Below are 17882 nucleotides of genomic sequence, written 5' to 3'. Positions count from 1 at the left end.
TCACCCCATTTCCCACTTGAACTTCTTTAAAAACAAAGAAATAAAAAGTGGACTGAAACTTAAATAATAGCAGGAGTGAGGACTCTGAATGGGTACATTCAAAGTCCTCACTTTTGTCGTGAATTTGGTTAAACTATCATTTTACTTTTTATGGTATGAACTTTTTCCTCTCATTAACCACACACACACACACACACACACACACACACACACACACACACACACACACACACACACACACACACACACACACACACACACACATAAACACACACAGTGAGTAAAAAGTGTGTGTATCCAAGTGAAATGAAAATACACACCAAAAAAAATCATTTTGGGTGAATTTGTGAGGACCTTTGTGACACTTTAACAGATGCATATATAGACCCTCTAGAAGCCTTTAGAATGAAAAACTCGTGAGGACCGGCCAAAAGGTCCTCACTTGTCAGAAATGTCCTCACTACGTATGGTATAAAATCTTAGTGGTCCTCACAAGACTAGTCATACAAACTCACACACACACAAACACATTTGTTAGTCTATGGAGAATTTCCTTTTTACATTCAAACGGAATTATTGACTGTGATTAAATATTTTTTTTTTCCTTCGCCCAATTCAATAAATTCATGAAAAAACCACCCGGTATGAAGATGAAATTTAATTAATAATACACCATGAATGCAATTAATAATACAGCATGGAAAGAAAGGGAAAATTAATTAGCAAATGATTGATGACTTTCAGCTATTAACAGGAAAATGTTGCTATGGTATAAGAAGGGCAAAAAGATCCATACCTGAAACTGAGCAGGAAGTCCGTTATTTTGATTTGATGCCATTTTTGGGCATATTACTCACTCTGTCTGTCTGTCTCTCTCTCTCTCTCGTAAAGTGAAATTCATAAACCAAGGGGTTCGTAAAACTGAGGTATCACTGTACCAGAAACCAATGCTAAAATAATTTGTATTTGCTGTTAAAAAAAACAACAACAATTCTATGAATTCTATGATCTCACCATATTCTGTGAATATGGTGAGATCAAAATAATCCTCTAAACCGAGAGATTTTTTTTTCCCCCAATGCGCTCTATAGCTTGCGGATGAATTTTTTTAAAAGACTCCAATCGGTGGCTGTCAAATGTACTCCCTTGGCTCTTCCAATTTATTGTGACAGACTGTAAAATGTCTTTTAAAAACAACTGCACAAGAGCTTATCTCCCAGTGGGCGTAAACAACAACAACAACAAAATGGCGATCAGATTTAGAAGCCCCACAAAGCGTCGATTTTGTTCCGACGTGGGCGAAGGATGAAAGCTAATTGACAAGCTAACATGGGCTATGAGCTTCAGCTTGCCCCATTGCACTTGAATAAAACGTCGCCCCAAGCCGCCAACAGTCTACAGATTTATGTATTTGTTGACATCTCACATAAAATTGAATACAAAGCATTTCGTTTGCCTTTTAGGTAGAATCTAGTGAAGGCGAGATATTGCAGAGACACCATTTTGTTAAGAACACGGAAAGTCGTTGTCGTGCATTTTTGGGAGCAGTGAATGTCCAACTCAGATTCTACATTTCACACTTTTCTAAGAGACTGTGTTCAGTGATTTGAGATGCTTATTTGGGTAAAAACAGATGTAGGCTTTTACCTTCTGTCGACATACATTCGAGGGTGGCTTGATGAAAAGGTTTCTTCAGCCGTCATCTGTACTTCTTTGAAGGTGTCGGACGTTTTGATCCTCATCCGAAAAGCTTCGTCAGCGAACTAAAGTTGTGCCGGTAGCTCTGGCTCTATATATATATCCCTAATAGACAGAAGTGGCGTTGCCAGACCTCTGCTCAACACCGTCACTTTGACACGGGTGGTCTATGAGTTCAGAGAATTTTAATTTTTTAATTTTAAATTGTTTAATTGTTTAACTTTTTAATTTTTTCAAATTTATTTTTTTTTTATTGTAAATGTTTATTTTTTTAATGTTTTATTTATTTTTTAAACTTTTTTATTTTTTTAAGTTGTAAAATTTTTTAATGTTTTAATTTTGTAATTTTGCAATTTTGTAGTTGTAATTTTGTAATTTTTTAATGTTTATTTTTTTTATTTAAAATGTTTAAAGTTGTAAAAAAAATAAATTTAAAATGTTTACATTTTAAATGTTTTTAAATTGTAAATGTTTACTTTTTAAATGTTTTATTTATTTATTTATTTATTCATTTTTAACTTAATTTTTTTAACGTTTTAATTTTATATTTTTTAAATTTATTTTTTTAACTTTTTGATTTTTTTAAGTTTTAAAATATTTTAATGTTTTAATTTTGTAATTTTGCAATTCTGTGATGTTGTCATTTTTAAATGTTTATTTTTTTATTTAAAATGTTTAAAATTGTAAAAAAAATAAATGTAAAATTTTTACATTTTTAATTTTTTAAAATTTGAAATGTTTAATTCTTTAAATGTTTACTTTTTTATTTTAGTATTTTTTATTTATTTATTTATTTTAAACTTTTTAATGTAATTTTTGTAACGTTTTAATTTATTATTTATTTTATTTTATTTCTTTTAACTTTTTTAATTTTTTTAAGTTTTAAAATATTTTAATGTTTTAATTTTGGAATTTTGTAATGTAATTTTGTCATTGTTAAATGTTTATTTTTTTATTTAAAATGTTTATAATTGTAAAAAAATACATTTAAAATGTTTACATTTTTAAAATTTTAAAATTTTAAATGTTTAATTTTTTAAATGTTTAATTTTTTATTTTTTATTCACTTATTTATTTTTAACTTTTTATTTTTTTTAATTTTTTTCAGTTTTAAAATATTTTAATGTTTTAATTTTGTAATGTTGAAAATTTATAATGTAATGTTGTCATTTTTAAATGTTTATTTTTTAAATTTAAAATGTTTAAAATTGTAAAAAAAAATATATTTTCACATTTTTGTTCATATTTATTTTAATTTTTGTATATTGTAATTATTTATTTCTCTTTTTTTATTTATTTATTTTTATGTCAGGGTTTTTTAATGAGTAATTCGATTTTTACATAATTTTACATGATTTTTGATATAGTTAATTAATTTAAGCAAAAAAACAAACAAACAAACAGAGGAGCCACTCAGGAGCCAAAAAAGCCGGATCTTTTTAGTAAGCCGAGCCAAAAGAACCGGCTCTCTTAAAAGAGAGTCAAGTTAGTGGATGCTCTCTGTGCACATAAAAATCAAGCCATATAAAAAAATATGATATAGTGTATTTTTTTATGAGTAATTCGATTTTTACACAATTTCACATGATTTTTGATATAGTTAATTAATTTAAGCAAAAAACAAACAAACAAACAAACAAACAGAGGAGCCACTCAGGAGCCAAAAAAGCCGGATCTTTTTAGTAAGCCGAGCCAAAAGAACCGGCTCTCTTAAAAGAGAGTCAAGTTAGTGGATGCTCTCTGTGCACATAAAAATCAAGCCATATAAAAAAAATATACATATGATATAGTGTATTTTTTTATGAGTAATTCGATTTTTACTTAATTTTACATGATTTTTGATATAGTTAATTAATTTAAGCAAAAAACAAACAAACAAACAAACAAACAGGAGCCACTCAGGAGCCAAAAAAGCCGGATCTTTTTAGTAAGCCGAGCCAAAAGAACCGGCTCTCTTAAAAGAGAGTCAAGTTAGTGGATGCTCTCTGTGCACATAAAAATCAAGCCATATAAAAAAAATATACATATGATATAGTGTATTTTTTTATGAGTAATTCGATTTTTACTTAATTTTACATGATTTTTGATATAGTTAATTAATTTAAGCAAAAAACAAACAAACAAACAAACAGAGGAGCCACTCAGGAGCCAAAAAAGCCGGATCTTTTGAGTGAGCCGAGCCAAAAGAACCGGCTCTCTTAAAAGAGCAGGAATTGTCATCACTAATGGTAAGCAGCATGAACAACAACCGCAGCACCCGAAGGTGTTTTTCTTCATACCCCTCCTTGCACGAAGCCCCCCAACAAACGTGTTTGGCGCCTCCCTTCCCGTGCGTCATGGACCCCCCCTCTCTCAGTCGCTTTCGAGCGAGCACATCAACCAGCCAGCAGGTTGCTGTGCCAAGCCGCCGTTTTGTTTCGCCATCTCAAGAGTCACGTCGTCTTGCTCTTGACTTTTTTTGTGGGTGGGAGGAACGAACCACGACGACAAGTGACGATGGTGATAATCGATGGATGGTCAAGTGGCGGAGCTCAACTTTACCTTCTCCTCGTGGTGGCTTGTGACGTGTTGGGTTAGTTCAACTTTTCTCTTGCTTTTATTGATATATTGTCGTGTTAGTGTGTGGGTTTCTAACTAAATTGATTTCGATTGCTTTTCATGTCAGGAGGTAACGTTTTGAGCTAATCATTAGCTAATAATGCTAATAAAGTTGAAGGACAACCGACGCCATTTTTTTTGTTCCTAACTGACACGAGAAAAACGTTTTATAGCATCTAAAATACCCAAAACACGCAGTATGCTATTTTTAGTCTAATGCAAAACACCAATAAAAATGAGTTAAAGTGTCCCAAAACTACTTCAAAATGACCCCAGAGATGGCGAGTTTCAGAAGGTCCCGCCTCCTTGTTCGTGACGTCACGTCAGGACGTCTTTGCCTTGCTCTAGAATCAAAACAATGGCTTCAGATTCGGAAAAGATGCTTTCTTGTTACTAATCCAGTTATGAATATGATTCAAATAGTTCTGAAGAGGAAAGCATAAATGTTTGCAATCGATTAAAGAAGTCCGTCCGTAACAATTCGAGCTGTCAGGACTCCAATGTAGCGTCCCAGAAAATGAACAAGATAGCACCCAAGTTCTGTTGGAAATGGACTGATGTGTCTGCTGGGAATTTGTGTCAACTAGTATCAAATAGTAGTCTTGGTGCAACACACAACGATACACCATCGCGTTATTTATGTGTTTTCGGACCAAACAAAGTACCCAAAAATGCACTGTGTGTCGCTTTCTCAGTCAGGTCAGTCAGTCAGTCAGGGGCGTTCCTTCAGTGACGTCACGTCAGGCATCGTCATCAACTCGAAAACAAGACTTCCTGTATATTCAGCGCGAGTATTAAAACGTAAAATCTAGCTATATGCGGTGGAATCTTTGTAAAATATGCTCAGTCAAAGTCATTTGAAGTGATTTCACAAATTATGCTCACAACTTGTCTAGAGGCGTCGGTTGTCCTTTAAGGTGCCACATTGACATTTAACTTTAGTGACGTGGCCTATATATAGGGATGTGACAAACATTTTCCAATAATAATTCATCACACATTTTCTAATACCATATTAAAGTGCATTTAAATAGCTTTCAAATGATGTATAGATTATTGATCTATGACAATAATAAGTAAATAATGGAATTTTTAATTTTCGAAATATGAGGGGATTTTCTGCCTGTAATTAGAGTTAAAAACAATGAAAATATGTGAGCGAGTTCTTTATTACAGTTTAAACTAATAATTTTCTTAATTTTTGGCAGATCATAATAATAATCCATTTAATTTCTAAGCACCTTTCAAAACTTTCAAGGTCACTTCACAGTCACAGGATCAGTTTTTATGTGGGTGAGCAGCGGCAGCCACACACGCCAGCGTTCACTCAACCCGGAAATAACTCAAATAGATAGAAAGCTGTCGAATAGGTAGCTATAACTAATAGATAGCCAGCTAGATAGCCATCTGACCAGCTAGATTTCAAATAGATAGCAAATAGATAGCCAGCCAGTGAGCTAGATAGATAGATAGATAGATAGATAGATAGATAGATAGATAGATAGATAGATAGATAGATAGATAGCGAGCTAAATAGCAGATAGATAGATAGCGAACTAAATAGCAAATAGATAGATAGCGAGCTAAATAGCAAATAGATAGATAGATAGCGAGCTAAATAGCAAATAGATAGATAGATTGCGAGCTAAATAGCAAATAGATAGATAGATAGCGAGCTAAATAGCAAATAGATAGATAGATAGATAGCGAGCTAAATAGCAAATAGATAGATAGATTGCGAGCTAAATAGCAAATAGATGGATAGATAGCGAGCTAAATAGCAAATAGATAGATAGATAGCGAGCTAAATAGCAAATAGACCGATAGATATTGAGCTAAATAGCAAATAGATAGATAGATAGCGAGCTAAATAGCAAATAGATAGATAGATTGCGAGCTAAATAGCAAATATATAGATAGATAGTGAGCTAAATAGCAAATAGATAGATAGATTGCGAGCTAAATAGCAAATAGATAGATAGATTGTGAGCTAAATAGCAAATAGATAGATAGATAGCGAGTTAAATAGCAAATAGATAGATAGATTGCGAGCTAAATAGCAAATAGATAGATAACGAGCTAAATAGCAAATAGATAGATAGATAGCAAGCGAAATAGCAAATAGACCGATAGATAGCGAGCTAAATAGCAAATAGATAGATAGATAGCGAGCTAAATAGCAAATAGATAGATAGATTGCGAGCTAAATAGCAAATAGATAGATAGATAGCGAGCTAAATAGCAAATAGATAGATAGATAGCGAGCTAAATAGCAAATAGATAGATAGATTGCGAGCTAAATAGCAAATAGATGGATAGATAGCGAGCTAAATAGCAAATAGATAGATAGATAGCGAGCTAAATAGCAAATAGACCGATAGATATTGAGCTAAATAGCAAATAGATAGATAGATAGCGAGCTAAATAGCAAATAGATAGATAGATTGCGAGCTAAATAGCAAATATATAGATAGATAGCGAGCTAAATAGCAAATAGATAGATAGATTGCGAGCTAAATAGCAAATAGGTAGATAGATTGTGAGCTAAATAGCGAATAGATAGATAGCGAGTTAAATAGCAAATAGATAGATAGATTGCGAGCTAAATAGCAAATAGATAGATAGCGAGCTAAATAGCAAATAGATAGATAGATAGCAAGCTAAATAGCAAATAGACCGATAGATAGCGAGCTAAATAGCAAATAGATAGATAGATAGCGAGCTAAATAGCAAATAGATAGATAGATTGCGAGCTAAATAGCAAATAGATAGATAGATAGCGAGCTAAATAGCAAATAGATAGATAGATAGCGAGCTAAATAGCAAATAGATAGATAGATTGCGAGCTAAATAGCAAATAGATGGATAGATAGCGAGCTAAATAGCAAATAGATGGATAGATAGCGAGCTAAATAGCAAATAGACCGATAGATATCGAGCTAAATAGCAAATAGATAGATAGATAGCGAGCTAAATAGCAAATAGATAGATAGATTGCGAGCTAAATAGCAAATATATAGATAGATAGCGAGCTAAATAGCAAATAGATAGATAGATTGTGAGCTAAATAGCAAATAGATAGATAGATTGTGAGCTAAATAGCAAATAGATGGATAGATAGCGAGCTAAATAGCAAATAGATGGATAGATAGCGAGCTAAATAGCAAATAGATAGATAGCGAGCTAAATAGCAAATAGATGGATAGATAGCGAGCTAAATAGCAAATAGATGGATAGATAGCGAGCTAAATAGCAAATAGATAGATAGCGAGCTAAATAGCAAATAGATAGATAGATAGCGAGCTAAATAGCAAATAGATAGATAAATAGCGAGCTAAATAGCAAATAGATAGATAGCGAGCTAAATAGCAAATAGATAGATAGATAGCGAGCTAAATAGCAAATAGATAGATAGATAGCGAGCTAAATAGCAAATAGATATATAGCGAGCTAAATAGCAAATAGATAGATAGACAGCGAGCTAAATAGCAAATAGATAGATAGCTAGGTAGATAGCCAGATAGTGAGCTAAATAGCAAATTGATAGATAGCTAGGTAGGTAGCGAGCTAAATTGCCAATAGAAAGTATAGTATAGTATAGTGTAGTATAGTATAGTAAAATTGCAGGTAAAAAAATCATTTCGGGTGATTTTTTTGGGGGGCCATTTTTAACACAGTATCGGGTCATTTTGACCCAAAGACAACAGCAGGGTTAACAAATTGTACCTTTCTAGCCTTTTGCAAATCCAACAAATGTCCTGTAAATTGTGATGACCGTTTGTATTTAAACCAGATTTAATAAGGTTCTGACCGAATGATTGACATCTATTGCTTTTAATTTCTCATTCTCATTAAATCCAACCTTTCGATGCCACTTCAGACCTCTAATTGATTTTCAACACACATCACTGTTATTTCAAAGCTGCGCAATCACGTTAAGTAGCAATTAACCTACCCACCAATTAAATGACGAGGGAATAGCACCCAATCCATAATTGGTTTTCAATACACAAAATGTGTAATACGATGGAACGATCAAACGGATTCAAACGGTCTTTTTTTATTGCCAGAAGGTTAAAAATGTTTTTTTAAAGGACAACCGACGCCCCCGGACAAGTTGTGTCCATAATTTGTAAAATGGCTTCAAATGACTTTGACTGAGCGTATTTTCCAAAGATGCCACCGCATATAGCTATATTTTACCTTTTAAGACTCGCGCTGAATATTCCGGAAGTCTTGTTTTTGAGTTGGTGACGAGTCCGTACGTGACGTCACTAAAGGAACGCCCTTGACCGAAAAAAGGACACATTGTAGCAGTCTTTCCATCACGTCAATGCATTTTGCTGGACTTGTTTGGTCTGAAAACTTTGTGTTGCACCCAAAAGAGGCAGAAGAGGGCGACAAAGCTCCGTGGAGGAGGAATTAATCAGCCCGTTTCCACAGGCTGATTACACGGAGCTTTGTCGCCATTTTCTACCTCTTTTTTAGTGCTACATTTTCCCCACCCTATTGCCTCAAAATGGCACGGAATAAATTTTTTAATCGATTGCAAACATGTATGCTTTCCTCTTCAGAACTATTTAAATCATATTCATAACTGGATGAGTAACAAGAAAGCATATTCTCCCAATCTGAAGCCATTGTTTTGATTCTCCAGCAACGCAAGACGTCCTGGCGTGACGTCACGAACAAGGGGGCGGGACCTTCTGAAACTAGCCACTTCCGGGTTCATTTTTTTTGTAGATTTTAGACACTTTAAGTCATTTTTATTGGTGTTTTGCATTTGACTAAAAATATCATACTGAGTGTTTTGGGTATTTTAGATGCTTTAAAACGTTTTTCTGACGTCAGGAACCAAAAAAGTGATGTCGGTTGTCCTTTAAAGGCTTTCTGATTCCGCAAAGTATACAACGAAGTAAACAAAGATCTACAATAGGCAAACAGAAAACAAGATTAGCTGGAAGGAAGAAAAAATAAAACTCCCAAGAAGGGAGCAGGAGGTCACGGATGATGTGGAAAGAAGCGGAAACATAAAGAAATAAAAAGAGAGGAAGGAGAAGCGACAAAGTATGAAGGAAAGCGTATTTTGTAGATGAGCAACAGTCTCATAGAAGGAAGGTGAGACCAAAGAAGCAAATGGAGCACAGCGTTGAAAATGCATTCATACCTATGTATGACCACATTCTACAGTTTTTTTTTTTTTTTTTTACCTTAATCTCTTTGAACAGCAGGCCTCCCCAGAGTGCCGCAACCAGCCCGTATCCCTATCGAGGACAATGACAAGAAACAAAACATTATCAACACAGCATTGGGAAAGCGGTTTCTTAAAATCAAGCAATTATAATAGACGCCTGTATCCGTGAGGGACATTGGGGAGAAGAAGAAAAAAAAACACATTGAACTGAGCCAAGCGTGACTGTTTTCGGATTGGTTAAAGGACAGCCGACACCATTTTTTGTTTCCTAACTGGCATCAGAAAAACGTTTTATAGCATCTAAAATACCCAAAACACTCAGTATGATATTTTTAGTCAAATGCAAAACACCGAAAAATGAGTTAAAGTGTCCCAAATCTACTTCAAAATAACCTTGGAGATGCCGAGTTTCAGAAGGTCCCGCCCCCTTCTTAAAATAAAAATATCCTACTGTGTGTTTTGGGTATTTTAGATCCTATAAGACGTTTTTCTGATGTCAGTTAGAAAACCCCCCCAAAAAATGGTGTCGGTTGTCCTTTAAGATAAATGAGGCATGTTGAATGTTGAGCGGATCTGGCAACGCAGCCACAACGCTACATATGGTCCTTTGACACTAATGTTCTTATACAATGCTGAGAGAAGCTGTTGCTCTCTGTGCTCCGGCAAATCAACATTCTACTCAAGAAGGACCATCTCGAGTCTTTATTCGTTCTACCAAATGCATCTCAACAGCGTTGTCGGGCTGCCACCGTAGCAGTCCCAGCAGTCTGGCGGCCGTACTCGCACCGGTTGTAAATCAGATGTTACCTGTATATGCATCGCTATCTATCCTTGCAGAGAAAATCCATTTTTGAAATCCTCAGATTCATCGTAATGCCGTAAATTGCTCATCCGATTGCTTTAGTGGTAATTTGACTGCCCCTGTTGAATACTTGAGGTGTTGATGGCTTTGTCGTTGAATGTCGCAAAGGTTTCAAGGCTTAATTGTACCCTTCAGCTGGCAAAGAATGACAGAAGCTAAGAAGTACAGTGAGAACTCAACTTACAAACTTAATTGGTTCCCAGACATAGTGTGTAAGGCGAAACGTGTGTATCTCAAAAATAATTTTCCCATAGGAAACCATTAAAATGGGAATAATCCGTTCCCAGGTTTCCATAAAATATACTTTTAACCTAAATAAGCCTTAAAACTACACACAACATACCTTATTCTATGTATAATAAATGTGCTATTGTATTGTAATTAAAGAAATACACTGCATTGTATCTCAAAAAGAATTTTCCCATAGGAAACCATTAAAATGGGAATAATCCGTTCCCAGGTTTCCATAAAATATACTTTTAACCTAAATAAGCCTTAAAACTACACACAACATACCTTATTCTATGTATAATAAATGTGCTATTGTATTGTAATTAAAGAAATACACTGCATTGTATCATAAAGTCACTTTATTTACATTTGTGTGTGTTCTACATACTTGGCAATAAAGATGATTCTGATTCTGATTCTGATTTGTGATGGTCATTGATGGCTTGATGGAATGGCGTTGGAAGTCGAAGGTCAAAGGGAATTGCTGTTTGGAAAGAGAGGTGCATTAAATGAGGACTAAAGCGCTGGCCAGACCTCTGGCAATGTTTCTCCCTTCCACAAGGGGGCAGCGTTTCCTATAGCATTTTATATAATCATGATAAATAACAGTTGTGAGGTCTTGTGTACGAAGCAATGCCTTTTTTGACAGTTTTTGGTGCACCTATGAGATCCATTCCTCGGCGCGTTATCATGAATGTGAATAATGTCGCAGAGATGTAATTTTAGCGGCATGGATAATTTGACACGAAAGGAATGGCGGCAGCATGAAATGAAGCTGTCACTCAAATGCCAACTTGGCTTTGGAGAAAGGAGTTCGTAAGATGAGATAACCTTTACTTGTCTGACATTTAAGAAATTCCTAATTAACAACAAAGTTATGAAAGGAAGACAAAAGGACAAAGAAACAAGTAGAAAAAACAAAATATAGGAGCTGCTGTAAAGGCAGCTATTCTTGCGACGCCATCTTGAAGTCAAAACAAACTAAAACAAAATAAGAAATATTTACAAAATAACAAATATACATTTTCTGCACCCTCGTTGTTGTCTGAAGACGTTGAGGAGAGGATCAAAGTGTCCTTTTCACCAATGGATCAGGGATGTCATGCTGAAAATGTGCACACATCTAATACAAGCTAAGTTTGGAAAGCAAGCACGAAGCTGTAGCATCCATTGATGAAAAGAGATATAATACCCACACTTTTGTTGATTTAGATGTGTGTCAAAGTGCAATATAACAAGAGGTTTACATATTTCTTTAATATACAGTGAGACCTCAACTTACAAACACCTTAACTTACAAACTTTTCGCCTTACAAACGTCAAATTTATGAAAATGAAACCTTATAATAAGCACTATTTTCATAATACACACCCACCACGGCTGGCGGAGTGATCTTCGGCGGAAGCACACGAGCGAACAGCACCAGAAGTTAAGTTACCAACAGTCCTTATGGAAGGTGACTCTCCTTCCATAAGTCATCAACGACCATCAAAAAGGTCAATAAAACTTTATTTTACAGCACAGTTTATTTCTTTAATTACAGTCCTCATGTAATGGGCCTCTCTTTCCAAACAGCAATTCCCTTTGACCTCCAACGCTATTCCATCAAGCCATAAATGACCATCACAAATGTAAATAAAGTGACTTTATGATACAATGCAGTGTATTTCTTTCATTACAATACAATAGCACATTTATTATACATAGAATAAGGTATGTTGTGTGTAGTTTTAAGGCTTATTTAGTTGAAAAGTATATTTTATGCAAACCCGGGAACGGATTATTCCCATTATAATGGTTTCCTATGGGAATTTTTTTTTGAGATACACACTTTTCGCCTTACACACTCTGTCTGGGAACCAATTAAGTTCGTAAGTTGAGGTCTCACTGTATATTTAAATAGAATGTGAATTCCAACTCCATTTTTCAAAAGTATATTGCAAAAAAATAGAAGAACCAAATGAGTCACCAGTAGTACATCGCCTGCTGTGTTGCCATTTGCGACCGTATACAAGTGTCCTTGAGCAAGATACTGAACATCTATTACCCCTGATGTCGCCTCATCAGGAGGGCAATGTGGTCAGAGAGGTCGGTTGTCCTTTCAAAGTAAGGCTTTTGACCTAAATGGCCAAACGTGTCGTTCGATACAAAATAAGATGAGAGCTTGTGAAATTGTATCCATTTTGGGTGGTGTGCATGGTGAGTAATGTGGGGGCATTATCCGCCACTTTTGCTCCAGCTCGCGCTAGTTTATGTCAATATCCTACAATATCCTTAAAGGACAACCGACGCCCCGGAAAAGTTGTGTCCATAATTTGTAAAATCACTTCAAATGACTTCTAATGAGCATATTTTACAAAGATTCCACCGCATATAGCTATATTTTACCTTTTAAGACTCGCACTGAATATTCATGAAGTCTTATTTTCAAGTTGATGACAATGCCCTAAGTGACGTTACGGAGGGAACGCCCCTGACCGAGAAAGCGACACACAATGCTTCCACAAAAGGGGCAGCATTTTGTTTTTTTCCCATGTTAGCGCTTTGTTCCACCTTCAGCTGGTGTTAAACAATAATAATAACAATAATACATTTTATTTTCAAGCGCCTTCCAAAGCTCTCAAGGACACTTTACAGTCACAGATAAGCATAGAAAAAAACAGATAATATAATAAATAAAATACAATTATAAATAGAAACACGAGAGAGAGCTAGTCAGTCAACCATTATGCATGTATTGCATTGTATTTTGCACAGTCGCCCTCATTTCAAGCTTATATAATGCCAGACCCATATATTTTAGGAATTAACTCTTTTTCTCATGTAAGAAGAGAGTCTAAGCTTTCTAATACTACTACTACTACTACTACTACTACTACTAATAATAATAATAATAATAATAATACATGTAATTTATAAGCACCTTTCAAAGCTCTCAAGGACACTTTACAGTCACAGATAAGCATAGAAAAAAAAACAGATAATATAATAACTAAAATACAATTATAAATAGAAACACGAGAGAGAGCTACACAGAAAAAGCAATTTTAAATAAGTGGCTTTTGAGATGGGAAGAGAATCGATGTTACGAATGTTGGAAGGAAGTTCCAGAGTTTGGGGGAAGAGCAGCTGAAGGCTCTGTCACCCATCGTGCTGAGACGGGCAGGGGGCACACAGAGGTGGAGGGAGGAAGAGGATCTGAGGGAACGAGAGGGAATAGAAATTTGAAGAAGGTCAGATAGGTATGGGCGGGCAAGCTTTATATAGCTTCTTTATAGCTTTATAAAGAAGACGCTGCATTGAATGTTTATGTAGTCCTAAAACTCAATTTTCTATGGGTCCTGGAATTCGAGTGCCAATGACAAAAACCCTGGCACTTAAGTGGACACATTTCGTCTGGCAGTGAATGAGTTAACGTCTTCCCTCGCTGCTTTTTTTCCAGCTGCCAACTTGACTTTAGAAGCATCGCCTTCATGCCCTCTTGGCTACTTCCCGTGCGGCAACCTGAGCACGTGCCTGCCCCAATTGCTGCACTGCAACGGTGCTGATGACTGCGGGAACCAAGCGGACGAGGAGAACTGCGGTGAGCCACTTACTCAGTTAGCCAAAACCTTTTTTTGGGGGTTACGGACCCTCACCCCACAACCATCTAAATGTCATCAAATTGTATCCGTCTGCTTGGATTTTAAAGGACAACCGACGCCTCCGGACATGTTGTGTCCATAATTTGTCAAATCACTTGAAATGACTTCTACTGAGCATATTTTACAAAGATTCCACCACGTATAGCTATTATTTTACCTTGAGTTGGTGACGTGACGTCACTGAAGGAACGCCCCTGACCGAGAAAGTGACACACAATGAATTTTGGGTACTTTGTTTGGTCTGAAAACTTTATGTTGATGGCGAAATTAAAAGGAAAACGCATAAATAACGCAATGGTGAATCGTTGTGTGTTGCACCAAGACTACTATTTGCTACTAGTTGACACCAATTCCCACTTGACAAATCAGCCCATTTCCAACGGAGCTTGTGTGCCATCTTGTGCATTTTCTGGGACGCTACATTGAAGTCCTGACGGCTCAAATTGATACGAGAGGACTTCTTTAATCGATTGCAAACATTTATGCTTTCCTCTTCAGAACTATTTGGATCATATTCATTACTGGATGAGTAACAAGAAAGCATCTTTTCCGAATCTGAAGGCATTGTTTTGGTTCTAGAGCAGGGGTCTCAAACTCAATTTACCCGGGGGCCGCTGGAGGCAGTCTGGGTGAGGCTGGGCCGCATCAGGATTTTCACAAGAAAAGCACAGATAAAGCATTCCAATGTTCTCAAAATCTTTATTTTTAACACACAAAAAATGAATTAAATGGAAAAATGACTAAAAAATAAATTAACCAGTAATCTTCTTTTCCTTTCGGCTTTTTCCTTCAAGGGGACATTTTATTTATTTATTAACAGTAATAAATAAATAAAATAATTATAATGATCATAAGGCAGATACAGACGACTGAAAAAAAACACATACAGAGTGTGTAAGGTGAAAAGTGTGTATCCCAAAAATTAATTTCCTATAGGAAACCATTCAAATGAGAATAATCCGTTCCCAGGTCCCCATAAAACATAATTTTCTACTTTCTAATTCTCTAATCCTTAAAGCTATACTATACTATACCTCATTTTATGTATAATCAATGTGCTATGGTATTATAATTAAATAATTAAACTGTACTGTACAATAAAGTCGTTTCATTTACGTTTGTGATGGTCATTGATGGCTTGATGGAATGGAGTGGCAGGTTTCCTCAGCATTAAACACTTGATGAGGAACGTTACCTTCTTTAACCATCTTGAGGAATGATCCCTTGTAGGTGCTTTCTCTGTGATAATTTTATCTAGTTCCTCATCAATTGTGTTCTGTTTAGCTGGGTTGATAGCTTTTTGCATCAAGTGTACAGATGGCTTGTGCAGGTTGTTTGTGGAGCCTGATTGATGGGATATTTTAACCTTGCAATCTACACTCTGCCTTTGAACTCAATCAAAATTCAAAATTGAAACTCTGCCTGTCTCTGGGGACCGTCGTTTTTTTCTATCATGGTTAGAGAGATGCTAATATGCTTCCTGATGACTTGAGATGCCCTTGAGCAAGCAAAAGCTTAGCTAGAGGAGTCAATGCTATTTTCACACCCCATCATGCTGACCCCTGACCTTACTTTGAACCACCTCCCCTCACTGCTGCGTTCTTAACCAATCACATGGCTTTAACTGTAGACTGGGGGCGGGGAATAGAGAACAAAAACAGTCGGCTGCCATTTTGTTGTTAGAATAACGGGCTCGTTCGCGAACGACGCATCACTCATTGAGGCAGCTCCGTGTACGAAAAGTTCGTATGCCAAGGTAAAATTTTCGTAAATGTAACGTTCGTAAACCGAAAAGTTTGTAAGCCAAAGGGTTCGTAAACCGAGGTATCACTATATAACGCTTATTTTACCACTTACTCTTACCACTATCCTATCACAACATGGCAGAAGATCGGGCAGGTAGAATTTCCGGTCTTTTTCGCTATGCTGCAGCTCCAGCAGATTTCCGACCGTGTGGAAAATAACGGTATAAGGTGTCGAATCTCGCACCTTGTGTCTTGTATTCCGACGTGTTATCCCTCACGTCATTAGTTCAGCGAACTTAATTTGGCATCTCTCTCTGCTTCCGCTCAGAAATATAGCAGTACCAAATGTTCGCTCCTCAGTCATCTGTAAATGAAGAAGTTCAGAATCAGAATCAAAATCATCTTTATTGCCAAGTATGTCTGGACACACAAGGAATTTGTCTCCGGTATGACACGCTGCACTAGTATCATCGAAAAATGGAGGCACGGTTTGCAAGGTGGTGATGGCGGGTGCGGATCCCAAAAAGCAGGCAGGAGGGAGCAGGAGGTTGTTTGACAAATTGTATTAAAATAAAGGTCAGCGGGAACAAAATGTAAAACATCAAAATCATCTGAACAGAAAAAATACAAAGTATCAAAAGTATGAGTAAAAGTCCGCCAAGGTTAAATAAACACATGCACAGCATACACAATGCATGCAACAAACATGCAGCAAACAATGAACCGACACCGGATGGTCATGCCGGGAGTCCTTTTAAGTGTCACTGATTAAAACGACCAGAACCTGCGAGGATGCAGGCAGTGTTGACGTCGCTACCCGTTGGTCGCCAATCCGAACGTGGCAGTCCGTCACTGATCGGAACGACCAGCACCTGTGCAGGTGCAGGCGGGGCCGACAGCGCCACCCGTTGGTCGGCAACCAGATCATGACAGGGTTACTGTTTAGAGCAGGGGTGCTCATTACGTCGATCGCGATCTACTGGTCGATCGCAGCGTGACAGTAAAAAAAAACATTTGTCAGCCTATCAAACGTCCCGTCACTTGATTGACATACATGGCAACCATTCAGATGACAACTGAATTTTTACCTGTGGGTAAACAACGGCGCTAAACGCAGCAAAATTTACAAGCTAGTCAGCGAATGACCTCAGATTTTAAGCCTTTGCTAAAACATATGGTGATCAAAATGAGTGCGAAAGCGGGACCAAGTAAGGGGGCAAAACATACTACTTTCATACGGAATGGGAAAATGTGGAGCGCCATTTTCGGACTGTTCATGGAAAATACGACATTGACTTCCCGCCGAAAAGCCAGCTGAGACAGAGAACGGTGGACGAACTAAAATCCCAGTTGTCCGTACAACAGTCATTTTTCACTCAACATACTTCAAAAAGCGAAAGTCGCCACCGAAGCATCTTTCCGGGTGAGTCACGCCATCGTTAAAAACAATAAGTCCTTCCAAGACGGAGAGATGGTAAAAGAAGCATCCGTTGAAGCAGCTGACTCCTTGTTCAAAGACTTGGACAGTTCTGTAACTTACTCACACAGGAAAAGTACCCCAACATGAGGAAATGTGCGACCTCCTTGACTGCATTATTCGGCTCCACTTATTTATGTGAGTCAGCCTTTTCCTACATGAAGATCATTAAGTCCAAATACCGTTCCACCATGAATGATGAACATTTATTTGGAAATGTGCTTGAGGCTGGCTGTCAGCAGCTATGATGGTGACACCACCATTCACCATCATGGAATGATCCCTTGTAGGTGCTTTCTCTGCGATAATTTTACCTTGTTCCTCATCAATTGTGATCTATTTAGCTGGGTTGATAGCTTTTTGCATCAAGTGTACAGATGGCTTGTGCGGGTTATTTGTGGAGCCTGATTGATGGGAATTTTAACCTTGCAG

At 36.6% G+C, this 17882-nt stretch overlaps 1 protein-coding gene across 1 annotated transcript in view; it reads left to right on the top strand.

The window, feature by feature from the left end:
• The first annotated feature begins 3944 nt into the window (after positions 1 to 3944).
• The window catches only part of rxfp1 (relaxin family peptide receptor 1), a 40836-nt gene continuing 26898 nt past the window's right edge, over positions 3945 to 17882 (top strand). The window contains exons 1-2 of the mRNA XM_088991108.1: positions 3945 to 4270; positions 14027 to 14167. Coding sequence (XP_088847234.1) covers positions 4195 to 4270; positions 14027 to 14167 — 217 coding nt within the window. The 5' untranslated portion in view covers positions 3945 to 4194. The remainder of the gene's footprint in view (positions 4271 to 14026; positions 14168 to 17882) is intronic.

Source organism: Hippocampus bargibanti, linkage group LG02 (assembly GCF_051943395.1).
Source record: "Hippocampus bargibanti isolate YZ-2025 linkage group LG02, ASM5194339v1, whole genome shotgun sequence".
NCBI classification, from domain to species: Eukaryota; Metazoa; Chordata; class Actinopteri; order Syngnathiformes; family Syngnathidae; genus Hippocampus; species Hippocampus bargibanti.
The sequence above is the reverse complement of the archived record's forward strand: the minus strand, read 5'-3'. Positions and strand labels throughout refer to the sequence as shown.